General features: G+C 43.9%; 1 protein-coding gene across 1 annotated transcript in view; it reads right to left on the bottom strand.

Annotated features, from left to right (window-relative positions):
* LOC140715595 (sialic acid-binding Ig-like lectin 14) overlaps positions 1–18,066 on the bottom strand; it is a 39,874-nt gene extending 21,808 nt beyond the window's left edge. The window contains exons 1-2 of the mRNA XM_073027961.1: positions 17,965–18,066; positions 658–741 (exon numbers count right to left, since the gene is read on the bottom strand). Coding sequence (XP_072884062.1) covers positions 658–697 — 40 coding nt within the window. The 5' untranslated portion in view covers positions 698–741; positions 17,965–18,066. The remainder of the gene's footprint in view (positions 1–657; positions 742–17,964) is intronic.
* Positions 18,067–18,500: the final 434 nt, after the last annotated feature.

Here is an 18,500-nt window from a genome sequence, read left to right as displayed (position 1 = left end):
AGAAATGTATGCATGCATTAAGAGATGATACAATGTTCTCCAGAGTGATGTCTCCAAAAAAAGGGCAAACCAAAGACTCACACTGACAAAAAAAACCCACATAATTATAGCATATACAACAGTGCAAAGCAATACCATAATTTGATAAAAGCAGAACATGGGCACGGTTTAAAAAAAGTCTCAAGTCCCGATCGACTTCAATAGCCCCGATATCAAGCAGCAAAAGGGAGAAATTCTCCCTGCCATAAACTTCCAGGCACCGACAAAATTGTTGTCTTTGTGGCAGCCGTACAATGTAATACATAATAAAAAAGATAAAAACTGAATTACACAGATGGGAAAGGCTGATAAGAGTGTGGTCCAACGTTGAGCAAAGGGAGCTAGATTGCATGGGCAACTTGTTTGGTGTGTTTGGGCTCCAAGGGCCTAATGTGGGGCAAATGGGAATAGCTTGGAAAGGCTCCTTGCACAGCACGGATGAAAGGTGGCTGTTTCTGTGCCGTGTGACTCTATAATACTGGGGCCTCAGATAGAAAAAGGTCACGTGGAGTCAATCCTGGATAAAAAGGGTGACACGGGGTTTGCAGTGTTATGAGCCCTGCCCCCAATCATTCTCTAGGCATGTTTATTTGCGAGGGTGCTCAGTTGCAATGATACCTTGGAGAAGGGATAGGAGGAAGAGAGACTTCCCGACCATCGTCCACTCTCGAGTACGCCGTCAGTCACCCGCTCCCAGGGGCTCTGGAAGAGAAAGCAGTTCAGTCAGGTTCAAGTTTATTGCTAGTCAACTGGGAACATGTATACAGCTCAATGAAACGAAGTTCCTCTGGAACCAAGGTGCAAAACACAGTACATCACACACAGTGCATAAATTAATTATACAGAGTATTAAAAAACATTCTGTGGATGTACATGTTGAAGTAAAGTGCACGTGTACAACAGTATTACAGCTACTGGTGCTGTCATAAATAATATGTACCGGGTGGCAGCAGGGCGTTCAGCCTGAGAGAAGAAGCTGTTACCCAGCTTAACAGTCCTTGTTCTAACACTACGGTACCTTCCGCCTGACAGTAGGGATCAAAAAAACGTGGGACAGATGGAAGGGGTCCTTGACAATACTGAGGGCTCTGCATAAAACAATGCTTCTGAGGCGTGTCCTGGGGGGTAGGAGTAGAGAGACCCTGATATTACCCTTAGCAGTTCTTACAATCTTCAGCAGGGTCTTGTGGTCCAATGCTCTGCCATCTCCGTACCAGATGATGATACAGCTGGTCAGAACCCTTCCTGCCCACAGACTCGAACAGACGCACAAAGCCATCAAATGCTTTTTTTTTAAATTAACCGCTTCATCCCTGGATCATTCTTGTGAACCTTCTCTCAAACCGTTCCAATGCCAGAATATCCTTCCTTAGATAAGGGACCCAATCATGCTCAACAAACTCCAAACATCCGACCAATGCTTCAGCACTATGTTCTTGTATTGTGTACTAGGTATTGCAGTAGCAATTGATCTTCCTCTCTCCCTCCATTCATTCATCCATCCATGATTAAGTAGTGCATGAGCTAGGTTGAATGGAGGCTGAACAAACTCTTTCCAAGGTTGAGTGGAGGCCATGGGCAACAGCAGCCAAATGAATGGATCTGTCAGGATCTGTGGTGAGATTGTCACCATCAACCAAGTACTGAAAGTAGATCAATACCCTCTGCCCAGGACAAAGGATACTTTTGGAAACTTTTCTGGAGGGAAAAACTTCAGCAAAGTCGACTTAGCTGAGATCTAACTAAGATGGAGATGGAAGAGGAGTTGAAAGTGTTTCTCACCATAAACACTCACAAAGTCTTTTTCACTACAATAGGCTTATTTTTGGAGTAACATCTTCATGTACTGTGGCAGAAATTTATGAACCAGGTGCTGCAAGGCTGTCCGGGTACTCAGTGTTACCTGGTTACCGGTAGGGATGACAAGGAACAGCTCCAAGATCTCAAGACAGTGCTAAAACAATTAGAAAAATATGAGTTCAGAGCACAGCAGAACCTGTGTGAATTTTTTAAATCAAGCATCACATACTATGGTCACGCAATCGATGCACAAGTTGTGTGGCCAAGTGGTTAAGGCTTTGGGCTGGCGATCTGAAGTTCATTAGTTCAAGCGTGTGTATCCTTGAGCAAGGCACTTAACCACACACTGCTCCTGCGCATTTATAGCCCAGATTGCGGTGGTTGGTGCAAGACAAACATGAGAAAATTGAAGCAGAGGTAGGTGCCCCAAGACCAAATGACGTGTCACTGTTGCGGTCTCTTATAGAATTTGCCAATTACTATAACAGGTTCCTGACAAACCTAGCTATTGTGCTGTCCTCCCTTGAACTCGTTACTACAGATCAGGAAGAAATAGCAGTGGACAAAGCAGTGTGAGGTGGCTTTGAAGGTAAATGGGCCTAGTAGCATTAGGCACTGTACTCGTACATTATGATCTATTGTCAGTGAAGTTTGCCGCATCATCCAGTGAAGCTTGCCTGTAGCGCCTCACCTCGTGCTATAGGTACAGACATGTCACATGTTATGAAGGAAGGAAGTGAACGCCCCATAACCTGTGCATCACCTTCCCTTACCACTGCAGAGAAAAATTATGTACAGATTGGCAGAGAGACCTCGAGTCTAGTTTAGGGTGGAAAATGTTCCAACCAATACTTGCATGGGAGAGAATTTAACCTCATTACTGATCATCAACTGCCAGAGTCAATTTTCAATTCACAGAAAGGTGTTCCACTAACAGCAGCCACACAAGTGCAGAGATGTGCTCTGTTTATAGGAAGACACCATTATATTATTATATTCAAGAGGACAACTAATCATGGAAATGCTGATGAACTGTCCTGTTTAACTTTCAAAAAGGAAATACCTGGAAAATTTACAAAAGAAGACTTTCTTTAATGCAAATCTAAAGATTCCCTGTTACAGTAGTGATAATCCAAAGGAAAACCAAAAAAAAAACCTCACACTGCTTCAGGTCCACATGGCAAATCAAATGGCTGGAATGTGCAGCAGAAGCCCCAATTGCCCCAGTTTTACCAGTGCTGAGATGAACTTGCCCTTGACAAAGATTGCCTTATTGAGTTTGAGAGCTGTTGTACCATCCAAGCTGAAGGCTAAAGTGTTGGAGGAGCTACATAGCGGTCATCTAGATGTGGTTTAAATGAAAGCATTAGCTCAAAGCTTAGTCTGGTGGCCTGGGATAAATCAGCAGATCAAGCAGCTTGCCATACACTGTAAGGGATGCCAACACGTCCAGAAGATGCCAAGAGCAGTGCCTCTCCACCCGTGGGAACGGCCTGCATTACCCTGGCAGAGGATGCCTGTGGATTTTCACGGGCACAGGTTTCGTGGTAGTAGTGGATACAAAGCAACCTGACATGTTCCCAGTAGCCTCCACTATCCCCTCAAGCACTGTTGAAGTGTTGAGAAGCTTCTTTGCAAGGTCTGGTGGTCCAGAACACTTAGTTAGTGGCAATGGATCACAGTTTGTGGTGGAACAGCTTCAGTCATCCCTGAAAGTGAATGGAGTAAGACATTTTACATCTGCAACATTCCACCCAGCTGCAAATGACTTGGCGGAAAGCTTCTGGATTCTGAAGAACGCAGAATACACTGCACTAACACTGAATCAGAATTTCATCAATCTCCTCCTTGCGTATCGTAATGCAACACCTTCTGCAACCAGCAGCTCACCAGCTGAGGTGTTCCTGGACTGGCCCTTGTGTTTGGATCTCCTCAAGCCCAATCTCAGCAGGAGTCTGCAGGACAGACAGCTGAGACAAATTGAGGGCGCCTCAAACAAAGCAACCCTGGCGAGGGACTGCAGTGACGATCTAAAGCGGGTACTCAGAAAGATTAATAACTGAACTAAACCGTTCCCTTACACAGTGGAGATGGTGTCTGATATCAACTGGAGACGACCCAATAATCAGTTGTGGACAGCAGAGTCAATTATTAGAGCAGAGAGGTGGATAGAGTCCCTGTAGTCCCAAAGTCAACTTCAGCAACTACCATATTCTGAGGAGGCCACAGAATCTAGAATTGTTTCACAGCTGTAAGTCTCACCTGCCAAGCAGAGTGATCCCCCTTGTCAGGGAATACGTTATCCTACAAGAATAAAATAACCTCCACAGCCTTTAGGCCTGAATGGTACAACATAAATTTGCAATACTGTGGATATCTGCACAGCAGTTGTATTATATAATATACTGTGTATACAATGGAAATACATTCCATATTGAATTGGAATTTATAGCTAAGCAGGGGGAGTGTTGTTTATTTTATATTTCGGTAGTATTTGAGTAATATTGTTTGATTAAGCATTCTTGTTCATTTAACTAATTCGTTACAGGTTATATGTAAACATAACAGAATTGAATACATCATGGCACTACCAAATGATACATGCGCACCTTGCTCGGAGTAAAAATGAACTAAAACTCTCATGTCTTGGGCTCCCATCTTTTTCTATTGTGTCCAATGCTCCCAATACAGCCTGCTCTACATTGTTGAGGCCCGCAGTAAAATGGGGTGGGCACTTCGTTGTGTATCTCTGCACCATACGCCACAAGCGGGACTGACCGATGGCCTAAATTCCAATTCCCACTCCAGTTCTGATGTGTCAGCCTCCTCCAGTGCCACAATAAGGTGGAGCGACACCTTATATTCCGTCTGGTTAGTCTCCAACTTGATGGCATGAATACTGATTTCTCATTCTTGTAAACAAATTCCCCTTCCCCCTCCCATTCCTCTATTCCACACCATGACCTTTTACTTCTCCTCACCTGCCTGTACTTGCCTCTGGGTCCCCTCTTCCTTACCTTTCTCTTACGGTCCGCTCCCCTCCCCTATCAGATTCCTTCTTCTCCAGTTCTTGACCTTCCCCACCTACTTAGCTTCAACTATCACCCTCCAGCTCATCTCCGTCTCCTCCTCCCAGCTTTTTCTATTCTGGCATCTTCCCTCTCCCTTCTCAGTCCTGAAGAAGGGTCTCGGCCCAAAACATCGACTATCTACTCATTTCCGCAGATGCTGCCTGACCTGCTTTATTTTGTGTGTGTGTGTGTGTGTGTGTGTGTGTGTGTGTGTGTGTGTGTGTGTGTGTGTGTGTGTGTGTGTGTGTGTGTGTGTGTGTGTGTGTGTGTGTGTGTGTGTGTGTGTGTGTGTGTGTGTGTGTGTGTGTGAATGGAGAGATGTGGACATTTTATAGTCAAAAAGGGATTGGTTTAGTTAAACATTTAGTTGCTAGTTTAAGTTAGCACGACATTAATTTAGCTGCAGGGCCTGTCCTCGAACTGTACTGTTCTACATTTGATGTTCTAAAGTCAATGTTACAAGGAAATATGCAATTCCTTCAGGTAACCACCAGAATCCAGTACTTGGGAGAATTTATTTTCCCATTCAGAGTCTCCTGGAACCTTCCAGAGAGAATCTGGTGTATTTGCAGATGCTTCTTCCCAAGGAAAACAGCAAGTAGGAAAGATAACCGACTCCACGATCCACATGCTGAGGAACCAAGTCAGGACGAGGCTGTTTGGAATCTTGTTTTGCCGACTGAAGAAGAGCAATTGAAAAGATTTTCTGAAGGGGTCATTGGGGAAGAGTGATCGAAACTTACACTGAGCTCAAAATCTATTAAATTCAAAACGTTCTAAAATCATATCAGAAGAAAGAGGCAACTTACAAGAGCGGTAGGCTGTGATTCATAGCACACACTCAGAAAATAACTATTCTTCTCAGGACCATCTCCCTGACTGGGGCAAAGACTGCCCACAGCAGCTGGCCAAGAGTCCTCTGTCCTGGGCCAGCCTTTCAAGTCATCCACAGGTGTGACCCATCTTCAAAGATCCAGGGATGAGGACTTTGAAGTATCTGTTACTGTTTCTGTAGCTCAGAATTTTTATGGGATGGGGTTGCTAGGCCCATGCCCAACCCTCCTTCTTTCACAGCTGAGCTTGGCAATGTCCATGGGGGAGTTGAAAATAACTCATGATCTTATTATTTAATATTATTATTGTTATTTTTTTCTCAGCTCAAGCTGATAAAACCTAAGGTACAGGCATAGACAAGCACACTTATTTCTCAATTGCTAGGAACTTTCAGCCTATTCTGGTGGTGTTTAGTATTGTGGCCTTCTGAAGATCTACATAGATATTGCTGTGTAGCCCTAAGTGTTTAATGCTATTGCGTAGTGCCTTTGGGATGACACCAGTTGTAGATATCGGGACAACGTATAACTTGTTCATGTTCCATTGTCTTTCAATTTCCTCTGTTAATTCAGCATATTTCCGGTGTTTTTCACATACTGATTTATGTAAGTTATGTGTGTTTTGAATGACTATGTCTATTAAGTAAGTCATTCTTGCATGTTTATCCTGTAATAATAGATCTGGACATTCATTGTGGATTGTCCTATCTGCAATAATGGATCAGTCATAATATAATTAGTGGGACTCTGTTTCTAGAAATGGATCAGTCCTGTATTTATAATAATTTGTGATTTCATTTATGGATTTGTATTTTAAACAATATTTTTTTTAATTCTCATGGTTGCCTATGTAAGCAATTAGATTGAGTTTAACTGCTAAAGGATCCTGTAATCTGTTGGATTGTTTCTGGTTTCACTTGGCATTTTCTGCATTTATTGTCTTGAATTTGTTGGCCTTTTATAGTGTATTTCGATCACTTTCTGTGTCCTGTATTGCTATTACTATTCCTTTTTTCAATTCGCATAACTTGCCTCTTGCACATTGCTTGCTTTTTGACAATATTTTTATGTGCCATTTTCCGTTCATTCTAAAGTGTTTTTTCACTAATTACTGTGAATGCCCTCAAAAAGAATGCACCTCAGGGTAGTCTATGGTGACATGTACATTATGTACTTTGATAATAAGTTTACTTGGATCTTTGAACTTTGAAAAGAATGACAGTGGCTATGGTGAACTGTCAACGACTTCATGCAGAATATGTATTTATTTAAGGCACAAGACCACAAGAGGAAGCATGATTTATCTGTACCTGAAACATTTTCAACACAACACCATCGAATAATGATACTTAAATTTCCCAGAAATGGCAGTCTGAGGATTGGGAGCACGTGGAACTTAGTCATGCAATCATTGATTCGCACAGTTTTGCAACAGGACCTTCGGCCCAGCCAGACCATGCCAGCCAAGATTCCCTTAAACCAATTCAGCACCTAAAGTCTGCTCCGCCATTTGATCGTGGCATTTTTTTTTTCAACCTCGTCTCACACCTTCTCCCTGCAACCCTCTTTCAAATTAGCAATCTAGCTACCTCTGGCTTAAATGTGACTTGGAGTAACACAAAAGACCCTCACAAATGTCTATAGATGTACTATGGAGAGCATGTTAACAGGTTGTGTCATCATCTGGTATGGAGGGGCCATTCCAAAGGATTGGGAAAAGCTGCAGAGAGCTCCATCCTGGGCACTAGTCTCTCCAGCATTGAAGACATCTTGCCCACAGAAGGCAAAGAGTGGTTGTAGACGGGTCATATTCTGCACGGAGGTCGGTCACCAGTAGGGTGCCTCAGGGTTCTGTTCTGGGACCCTTACTCTTCGTGATTTTTATAAATGACCTGGATGAGGAAGTGGAGGGATGGATTAGTAAGCTTGCTGATCACACAAAGGTTGGAGGTGTTGTGGACAGTGTGGAGGGGTGTCAGAGGTTACAGTGGGACATTGATAGGATGCAAAACTGGGCTGAGAGCTGGCAGATGGAGTTCAACCCAGATAAGTGTGAAGTGGTTCATTTTGGTAGGTCAAATATGATGGCAGAATATAGCATTATTGGTAAGACTCTTAGCAATGTGGAGGTTCAGAGGGACCTAAGGGTCCGAGTCCATAGGACGCTCAAAGCACCTGCGCAGTTTGTCTCTGTTGTTAAGAAGTCGTACGGTGTATTAGCTTTCATCAATCGTGGAATTGAATTTAGGAGCTGAGAGGTAATGTTGCAGCTATATAGGACCCTGGTTAGACCCCAATTGGAGTACTGTGCTCAGTTCTGGCTACCTCACTACTGGAAGGATATGGAAACCATAGAAAGTGTGCAGAGGAGAATCATAAGGATGTTGCCTGGATTGGGGAGCATGCCTTATGAAAACAGGTTGAGTGAACTAGGCCTTTTGTCCTTGGAGTTACGGAGGATGAGAGGTGACCTGATAGAGGTGTATAAGATCATGAGAGGCATTGATCATGTGGATAGTCAGAGGCTTTTTCCCAGGAGTGAAATGGTTGCCATAAGAGGACACAGGTTTAAGGTGCTGGGGAGTAGATACAGAAGAGATGTCAGGGGTAAGTTTTTTTGCTCAGAGAGTAGTGAGTGCATGGAATGGGCTGCAGGCAACGATGGTGGAGGCGGATACGATAGGGTCTTTTAAGAGACATTTAGACAGGTACATGGAGCTTAGTAAAATAGAGGCCTATAGGTAAGCCTATAAGATAGGGACATGTTCGGCACAACTTTCTATGTTTCTATCTTCAAGTGGCAATACCTCAGAAAGGCAGCATCCATCATTAAGAACCCCCACCACCCAGGACATGCCATCCTCTCATTGCTACCATGAAGGAGGAAGTACAGGAACCTGAAGAAACACACTTTGCAGGAACAGCTTCTTCCCCTCTGAAATGAGATCTATGAATTTACAATGAACCAGCTTTGTAGCTCAACCACATGTAATGGGAAGGAGTTCAACTTGGTTGTCAGAGGCTATCTGAGAGACCTGCCATTGGAAGCGTTATATAGATAGTGGGATATCTCCACTACCACCCACAGCTATAACAACCTTAAAGAACCAAATTACATGCATATACTTATATTATGATAAAATAGAAAATAGAAATAGAAAATAGAAAAAAAACTGAGCTAGTACATTTTTCCTCGGCTCCAATCTCCTGCCTTTTTCCATTACCCCTTTATTCCCTGATTAATCAAGAATCTATCAACCTCTGCCTTAAATATATGCAATAACTTGGCCTCCACATCCACCTGTGGCAAGAAATTCCACAGATTCATCACTCTCAGGCTAAAGTTCCTCATCATCTCCATTCTAAAAGGACGTCCCTCTGTTCTGAGGCTGTGTCCTCTGGTCTTTGACTCCACCACCATAACAAACATTGTCTCCACATCTGTCCTATTGAGGCCTTTCAACAGTCGATGGGTTCCAGTGAAGTCACCCCTCGTTAAGAACATAAGATACAGGAGCAGGAGCAGGCCATCTGGCCCATCGAGCCTGTTCCACCATTCAATAAGATCATGGCTGATCTGGCCATGGACTCATCTCCACCTACCTGCCTTTTCCCCATAAAGCTTAATTCACCTACTTTGCAAAAATCTATCCAACCTTGTCTTAAATATATTTACTGAGGTAACCTCCACTGCTTCATTGGGCAGAGAATTCCACAGATTCACCACTCTCTGGGAAAAACAGTTCCTCCTCATCTCCATCCTAAATCTACTCTCCCAAATCTTGAGGCTATGTCCCCTAGTTCTAGTCTCGCCTACCAGTGCAAACAACTTTCCTGCCTCTATCTTATCTATCCCTTTCATAAATTTATATGTTTCTATAAGAACTTCCTCTGTACCACCTCCAAAAACATTATATCCTCCATCAAGTAAAGAGATCAAAACTGCATGCAGTATTCCAGATGTAGCCTCACCAGTACCCTGTACAGTTGTAGCATAACCTCCCTGTTCTTAAATTCAATCCCTCTAGCAATGAAGGTTAACATTTGATTGCCTTCTTGATCGCCAGCTACACCTGCAAACCAACCTTTGCGATTCATGCACAAGCACTCCAAAATCCGTCTGCAGTTTTTTTTACCGTTTAAATAATAATCTGCTCTTTCATTTTCTTTCCAATGTAGATGACTTCACATTTACCAACATTGTACTCCATCTGCCAGACCGTTACCTACTTACTTAACCTATCTATATCTCTCTGCAGACTCTCCATATCTTCTGCACAGTTTGCTTCTCCACTCAATTTAGTGTCATCAGCAAACTTAGATACACTACACTCAGTCTCCTCTTCCAGACCGTTAATGTATATCATGAACAGTTGCAGTCCCAGCACCGACCCCTGCAGCACACTGCTCACCACTGATTGCCAACCAGAGAACACCCATGTATCCCAATTCTCTGCTTTATATTAGTTACTCAATCCTCCATCCATGCTAACACGTCACCCCCAATTCTATGCATTCTTATCTTATGAATAAGTCTTTTATGTGGCACTTTATCGAACACCTTCTGGAAATCTAAGGAGATAACATCCACCTGTTCCTTTCTATTCACTGTGCTCACTATATCGTCAAAGAACTCCAGTAAGTTTATCAACCAGGATCTGCCTTTGCTGAATCTTTGCTGCGTCTGCCTGATAGATCTACTTCTTTACAGATACCTCGCTACTTCTTTAATAATAGTTTCAAGCATTTTCCCAACTACAGATGTTAAACTAACTGGCCTATAGTTACCTGCCTTTTGCCTACATCCTTTTATGAACAGTGGTATGACATTCGCCATCTTCCAATCCATCGGGACCTGCCCAGAGTCCAGAGAATTTTGATAAATCATCACCAAAGCCTCTACTATAACTTCTGCTGTTTTTTTCACTACCCTGGGATGCATACCATCTGGACCAGGGGACTTGTCTATCTTCCGGCCTACATGTATGCCCAGCACTACCTCTTTAGTGGTAGCTATTTTATCAAAGGCCTCACCTCCCATCGCATCCATAACATTTCTCTTTGGCATGTTAGATGTGTTCTCCACCGTGAAGACCGACACAAAATAATCATTCAAAGCCTCGACCATTTCCTCATTACCCAACATCAATTCCCTCTTCCTGTCCTCCAAGGAACCTGCATTCACTTTAGCCACCCTTTTCCGCTTTATACAATTATAAAAACTTTTACTATCCATTTTAATATTTTGTGCTAGTTTATTTTCATAATATAGCTTCCCTTTCTTTATTGCTCGCTTAGTGGTTCTATGATGCTTTGTAAAGTTTTCCCAAGCTTCCAATTTCCCACTACTCTTGGCGACTTTGTATGCAACACACACAAAATGCTGGTGGAATGCAGCAGGCCAGGCAGCATCTATAGGGAGAAGCGCTGTCGAATTTTCGGGCCGAGACCCTTCGTCAGCATTTTGTGTGTGTTGCATACAAAGTAAATATAGATTTCCTCGTGTTTGACTTTGTATGCATGAGCTTTTAGTTTGATGCCTTCTTTTATTTCCTTAGTTATCCAAAGCTGGGTCTCCTCACACTTACTGTCCTTGCTTTTAACTGGAATATACTTTTGTTGAGCACCATGAAAAATCTCTTTGAATGTCTTCCACTGTTCCTCAACTGTCCCACCATATAGCCAGTCTACACCAGCCAAATCCTCGCTCATCCCATTGTAGTCTTCATTGTTTAAGCATAATACACTGGTTTTAGATTGAACCAGTTTTAGATTCGCCAGCTGTATGGGAAATTTAGTCATAATGTGATCACTCTTTCCAAGAGAATCCCTAACAACCAGATCACTAATTTTACCTGTCTCATTGCACAGTACCAGATCTAAGATAACACGTTCCCTTGTAGGTTCAGTAACATGCAGTTCAAGAAAGCCGTCATGAATGTATTCTATGAAGTCCTCCTCAAGACTGCCTCAACCAACTTGATTCACCCCATCTATATGCAAGTTAAGGTCCCCTATGATAACTGCTGGTCCATTATTATATGCCTCAGATATTTCTTTGTTTATTGCCTGTACCATCAGCAGATCACTTGCAATACGAGAGGAAACAACACACTGGACATCTATTACACCACCATCAAGAATGCCTACCGTGCTATTCCACGCCCTCACTTCGGAAAGTCTGATCACCTGGCTGAACTTCTCCTCCCTGAGTATAGGCAGAGACTGAAGACTGCAGCGCCAGTAGTGAAGACTAAGAATGTATAGACATAAGTGGAGATGTGGAGAAAGCGAACCAGCTGAACAACTTCTTCAACAGGTTCGACAGCTCAATCTCATCCTCACCACAGAAATCCACACCAGGCTTACTTCCCTCACAGGAAAATAGCCACTCACAGGAGACCTTGCCCACGCCCAGGATTACGGCTGCACAGGTGGAAGGTCAACTGAGGAAGATCTGTACCAGCAAGGCGACTGGACCGGATGGAGTTTCCCCACGATTACTGAGGGCCTGTGCGACTGAGCTGGGAGAACCACTACAGCGCATCTTCAACATGAGCCTGGAGCAGAGAAGAGTACCCAGACAGTGGAAGACATCCTGTATTGTCCCGGTACCGAAGAAACCACAACCAAAGGAGTTGAATGACTTCAGACCTGTTGCCTTGACGTCGCACGTGATGAAGACCATGGAGCGGCTGATAATACAGAATCTGAGGCCACAAACCAGGCACGCCCAGGATCCTCTTCAGTTTGCGTATAAGGAGAAGGTGGGAGTGGAGGATGCTATCACGTATTTGCTGCACAAATCACTCTCTCACCTAGAGGGGGTCAGTTGTGCTGTGAGGATTACATTCCTTGACTTCTCTAGTGCCTTTTACACCATCCAGCCCAAGATCTTAAGGCACAAACTAACGGAGATGGGAGTAGACTCTCACATGGTGGATTGGATAGTGGACTACTTGACAGATAGACCTCAGTATGTGCGGTTGGGAGACTGTAGGTCTGACACGGTGGTCAGCAGCACAGGGGCGCCGCAGGGAACCGTACTCTCTCCAGTCCTGTTCACCCTGTACACATCAGATTTCCAATATAACTCGGAGTCCTGCCATGTGCAGAAGTTCGCTGATGACACGGCCATAGTGGGGTGTGTCAGGAATGGACAGGAGGAGGAGTATAGGAAACTGATACAGGACTTTGTGATATGGTGCAACTCAAACTACCTGCGTCTCAATATCACCAAGACCAAGGAGATGGTGGTGGACTTTAGGAGATCTAGGCCTCATATGGAGCCAGTGATCATTAATGGAGAATGTGTGGAGCAGGTTAAGACCTACAAGTATCTGGGAGTACAGTTAGACGAGAAGCTAGACTGGACTGCCAACACAGATGCCTTGTGCAGGAAGGCACAGAGTCGACTGTACTTCCTAAGAAGGTTGGCGTCATTCAATGTCTGTAGTGAGATGCTGAAGATGTTCTATAGGTCAGTTGTGGAGAGCGCCCTCTTCTTTGTGGTGGCGTGTTGGGGAGGAAGCATTAAGAAGAGGGACACCTCACGTCTTAATAAGCTGGTAAGGAAGGCGGGCTCTGTCGTGGGCAAAGTACTGGAGAGTTTAACATCGGTAGCTGAGCGAAGGGCGCTGAGTAGGCTACGGTCAATTATGGATAACTCTGAACATCCTCTACATAGCACCCTCCAGAGACAGAGAAGCAGTTTCAGCGACAGGTTACTATCGATGCAATGCTCCTCAGACAGGATGAAGAGGTCAATACTCCCCAATGCCATTAGGCTTTACAATTCTACCGCCAGGACTTAAGAACTTTTTAAAAGCTATTATTAATGCTTTTTGAGATAGTGATTTAGATGAATATCATATTTTTTACTGAGTTAAGTATTGTATGTAATTAGTTTTGCTACAACAAGTGTATGGGACATTGGAAAAAAGTTGAATTTCCCCATGGGGATGAATAAAGTATCTATCTATCTATCTATCTATCTAAGAGAAGCAAAGGAGCGTTTACAGGACTGCTTTGAATTGATGGAATTGACTGTATTCAGGGATTCATCTTCGAATCTGGATGAGAGTGCTGCAGTGGTTACCAACTTCATTAAAGCCTGTGTGGACGAGAGTGTGCCTACAAAGACTTACTTTATATTCCCAGACCAAAAGCCGTGGATGAACCAGCAGGTACGTCATCAGCTGAAGGCTAGATCTGCGTCATTTAAAACCAGGTAGGATTTGTGGAGGGATATTTCAAGGGTGAAGAGACAATTTTGAATGAGGTTTGAGGTGACATCGGATGTATGGCAACTCTGGCAGGGTTTGCAAGACATTACTTCCTACAAAGTGAAACCTAATAACATGAATGGCAGCGATGTTTTCACTACCAGATGAACTCAATGCCTTTGAAAGGGAGAATATAACTACAGCTGTGAAGATCCCTGCTGCACCCGGTAACCCTGTGATCTCTGTCTCTGAGGCCGATGTTAAGCTGTCTTTAAAGAGGGTGAACCCTCGCAAGGCGGAAGGTCCTGATGGAGTACCTGGTAAAGCTCTGAAAACTTGTGCCAACCAACTGGAAGGAGTATTCAAAGACATTCTCTACCTCTCATGCTATGGGCAGAAGTTTCCACTGCTTCAAAAAGTCAATAATTATACCAGTGCCTAAGAATAATAATGTGAACTGTCTTAATGACTATCGCCCAGTAGCACTCACATCTGAAATGTTTTGAGAGGTTGATCATGGCTGGACTGAACATGTTCCTCAGCAAGGACCTAGACCCATTGCAATTTGCCTATCGCCACAATAGGTCAACGGCAGATGCAACATCAAGGGCTCTTCACACGGCTTTAAACCATCTGGACAACACAGACACCTACGTCAGGATGCAGTACATCGACTATAGCTCAGCATTTAATACCATCATTCCCACAATCCTGATTGAGAAGTTACAGAATCTGGTCTCGGTACCTCCCTCTGAAATTGGATCCCCAGCTTCCTAACTGGAAGACCACAATCTGTGTGGATTGGTAATAATATCTCCTCCTCACTGATGATCAACACTGGTTCACGTCAGGGGTGTGTGCTTAGCCCACTGCTCTACTCTCTATAACCATGACTGTGTGGCTAGGCACAGCTCAAATACCATCTATAAATTTGCTGATGATACAACCATTGTTGGTAGAATCTCAGATGGAGACGAGGGGGCATACAGGAGCGAGATATGCCAACTGGTAGAGAGGTGTCGCAACAACAATCTTGTACTCAAATTCAGTAAGACGAAAGAGCTGAATGTGGAATTCAGAAAGGGTAAGACAAAGGAACACACACCAATCCTCGTAGAGTGATCAGAAGTAGAGAGAGTGAGGAGTTTCATGTTCCTGGGTGTTAAGATCTCTGAGGACCTAACCTGGTCCCAACATATTGATGCAGTTATAAATTAGGCAAGAGAGCGACTATACTTCATTAGTAATTTGAAGAGATTTGGTAAGACATAAATAAATGAAAAACTTCTATAGATGTACCATGGAGATCATTCAGACAGTCTACATCACTGTCCAAAAGAAGCTGCAGAAGGTTATAAATCTAGTCAGCTCCATCTTGGGTACTAGCCTACAAAGTACCCAGGGCATCTTCAGGGAGCGGCGTCTCAGAAAGGCAGCATCCATTATTAAGGACCTCCAGTACCCAGGGCATGCCCTTTTCTCACTGTTACCATCAAGTAGGGGGTATAGAAGCTTGAAGGCACACACTCAGCGATTCAGGAAAAGCTTCCTACCCTTTGCCATCAATTTCTAAATGGACATTGAACACATGAACTCGACTCATTTTTTTAACATATATTTTTCTGTTTTTTGTATGATTTTTAATCTATTCAATATATGTATACTGTAATTGATATATTTATTTAATATTATTATTTTCTTCTTTATTATGTATTGCATTGAACTGCTGCTGCCAAGTTAATAAATTTCACAACACATGCCGGTGATAATAAACCTGATTCTGATAATGTTATTATTCAATGGCCAATAAACAACTTCCACCAGTGATTTTTTTCCCTTTACTATTCTTAATCTCTACCCAGATGGATTCAACATTCTGCTCCTTAGATCTTATATCATCTCTCACTATTGCCCTGATCTCATATTTAATTAAGACGCTACCCCACCTCCCTTACCTTCCAGCCTATCCTTACGTATTACCTGATACCCTAGGGTATTTAATTCCCAATCCTCTCCACCCTGCAACCATGTTTCTGTGATGGCCAATACATCATACCTCTTTGTACTGATTTGAGCCACAAGTTCACTGACCTTGATTCAAATACTACATGCATTCAAATATACTCATCGTGCTTTTAAAATCTTGTAATCTTTTACTCTTTTGCAATTGACTTTTCTTCACTCCGCACTTACTTTCCTCTCTTTTATCTTCTTCTTTTGCTTTATCCACACTTTTCATTTTTACTTTATCCATACTTCTTCAATCTGTTGAACCCACCCACCAACCACGCCCCCCCCCCTCCCACATGATTTAGTTTAAAGTCCTATCCACCGCCCTAGTTATGCAGTTCGCTAGGATCCAGGTCCCATCACGATTCAGGTGCAGCCCATCCCTTTGGTACAGCTCCTTCTTTCCCCAATACTGGTGCTTAATGACATCCACTCCCCAGCTTAATGACATCCTGGATGACCAGAACCGCACACACTACTCCAAGTCCAGCCTCACCGACATCTTGTACAGCTGCTCCTGTTTCAATATCAGTCAGTCATTATGTGCTTTGTTGTATGACATGGGCAATCATGGTTCTTCCATGACCATGATTGTTCTTGGCATTTTCTGCAGAAGTGGTTTGCCATTTCCTCCTTCTGGGCAGCGACTTTACAAGACGGGTGGCCCCAGCCATACACTTCAGAGATTGTCTGCCTGGCGTCAGTGGTCGCATAACCAGGATTTGTGAGATGCACCAGCTCCCATGGCCCCACGTGAACCTGACCGGGGGTGGGGGCGGCGGCTACACCTTATCCAAGGGTGACCTGCTAGGTGCGCTTTACTCCTCCTCTGTTAGAGATGTAACTGCACCCCCTCAGCCTGTATTAATATAGGTCAGCCTATATGGGTCCCGCTCAGCCCCATTCTCATGCCTTCTCCCTGTAACATTTGACCCCCTCACTAATTGAGATCCAGTCAACCTCCACATTAAATATTCTTTTTGGAGCGTAGAAGGTTAAGGGGGGACTTGATAGAGGTATTTAAATTTATGAGGGGGGATAAATAGAGTTGACGTGAATAGGCTTTTTCCATTGAGAGTACGGGAGATTCAAACAAGAGGACATGAGTTGAGAGTTAGGGGGCAAAAGTTTAGGGGTAACACGAGGGGGAATTTCTTTACTCAGAGAGTGGTAGCTGTGTGGAACGAGCTTCCAGTGGAAGAGGTAGAGATAGGTTCGATATTGTCATTTTTTTAAAAAATTGGATAGGTATATAGACAGGAAAGGAATGGAGGATTATGGGTTGAGTGCAGGTTGGTGGGACTAGGTGAGAGTAAGCGTTCAGCACTGACTAGAAGGGCCGAGATGACCTGTTTCCGTGCTGTAATTGATATATGGCTATATGGTTATATACCCAATGACTTCACATCCATGAATTTCATAGATTCACCACCCTCTGACTTTTAAAAAAATCCTTCTCATCTCTGTTCTAAAGGGACATCCTTCTAATCTGAGGCTGTGCGCTCACCACCCTCTGTTTAAATAAATGTTTCCTCATCTCTGATCTAAATGGATGTCTCTCTATTCTGAGGCTGTGCCCTCTGGTCCTGGACTACCCCACTATGAGAAACACCCTCTCTAGGTCCTCCAAAATTCGACAGGTTTCAATGAGATCCTCCCTCATTCTTCTAAACTCCCCGGCCCTGGGCCGTCATACGTTATTCCGGGATTATTCTCCTCTGGACTCTCTCCAATGACAGCACATCCTTTCTGGAGTACTGTGAACCAAATCTGCTCACAGTACTCCAGGTGCGGTCTGACCAATGCCTTCAAAATCATCGGGGTTTTTTTTCCGTGGACTGAGAGCAACTTGAAATGAAAGTTAACAGCGCTAAATACATCAAGCTATGCCCAGTCGAGAACTCGAGTGTTCCCGCAGAGGGATTTAAATTCAGGCACCTGTACCTTACAACCAGGGAGAGAAAAGAAATCTACGGGTTGACATACCGAAAGATCCAGGTAAGTGCGCAGGAGGGGCACGGCGGCGAGTAGGTCCAAGAGGAGAGACGGGATCCCAGCAGCGGCGAAATGGCAATTGAAGTGAATCTGCAGAGGCAGAAAGAGGAAGGGTGATGTCACAGTCGGCAGCTGCCGGCCGAACAACGGGTTGTTTTCTGAGTCTTAGGGCTGCTATCATTGTTAAGTAATACCCACCGAGCTTCAGAGAAGGGTGTGTAACTGCAGATTATACTTCTTAAAGCACTCGTACAACATACCTCACCAACCCCTTTCAAATGGGGGAAGTACATGAAATCCGCTGGTTTCTCTCTGACTCCCAAATGGGTATTTACAGTATGGGGGCAGTGTCACACCTTGTTAGTTTCCCACGAAGGGGCTGCAGAAACGCAGCGGGCCAGGCAGAATCTACGGAGGGAAACGGGCAGTCGGCGTTTCATGCCGAGACCCTGCCTCGATGCAAATGAGACCTAACGAAAATAGTCCGAGGGAGAAGGCAGGAGAATTGGGTTGGGGGTAGGGGAGGG

Source organism: Hemitrygon akajei, chromosome 24, assembly GCF_048418815.1.
Source record: "Hemitrygon akajei chromosome 24, sHemAka1.3, whole genome shotgun sequence".
Lineage (NCBI taxonomy): Eukaryota > Metazoa > Chordata > Chondrichthyes > Myliobatiformes > Dasyatidae > Hemitrygon > Hemitrygon akajei.
The sequence above is the reverse complement of the archived record's forward strand: the minus strand, read 5'-3'. Positions and strand labels throughout refer to the sequence as shown.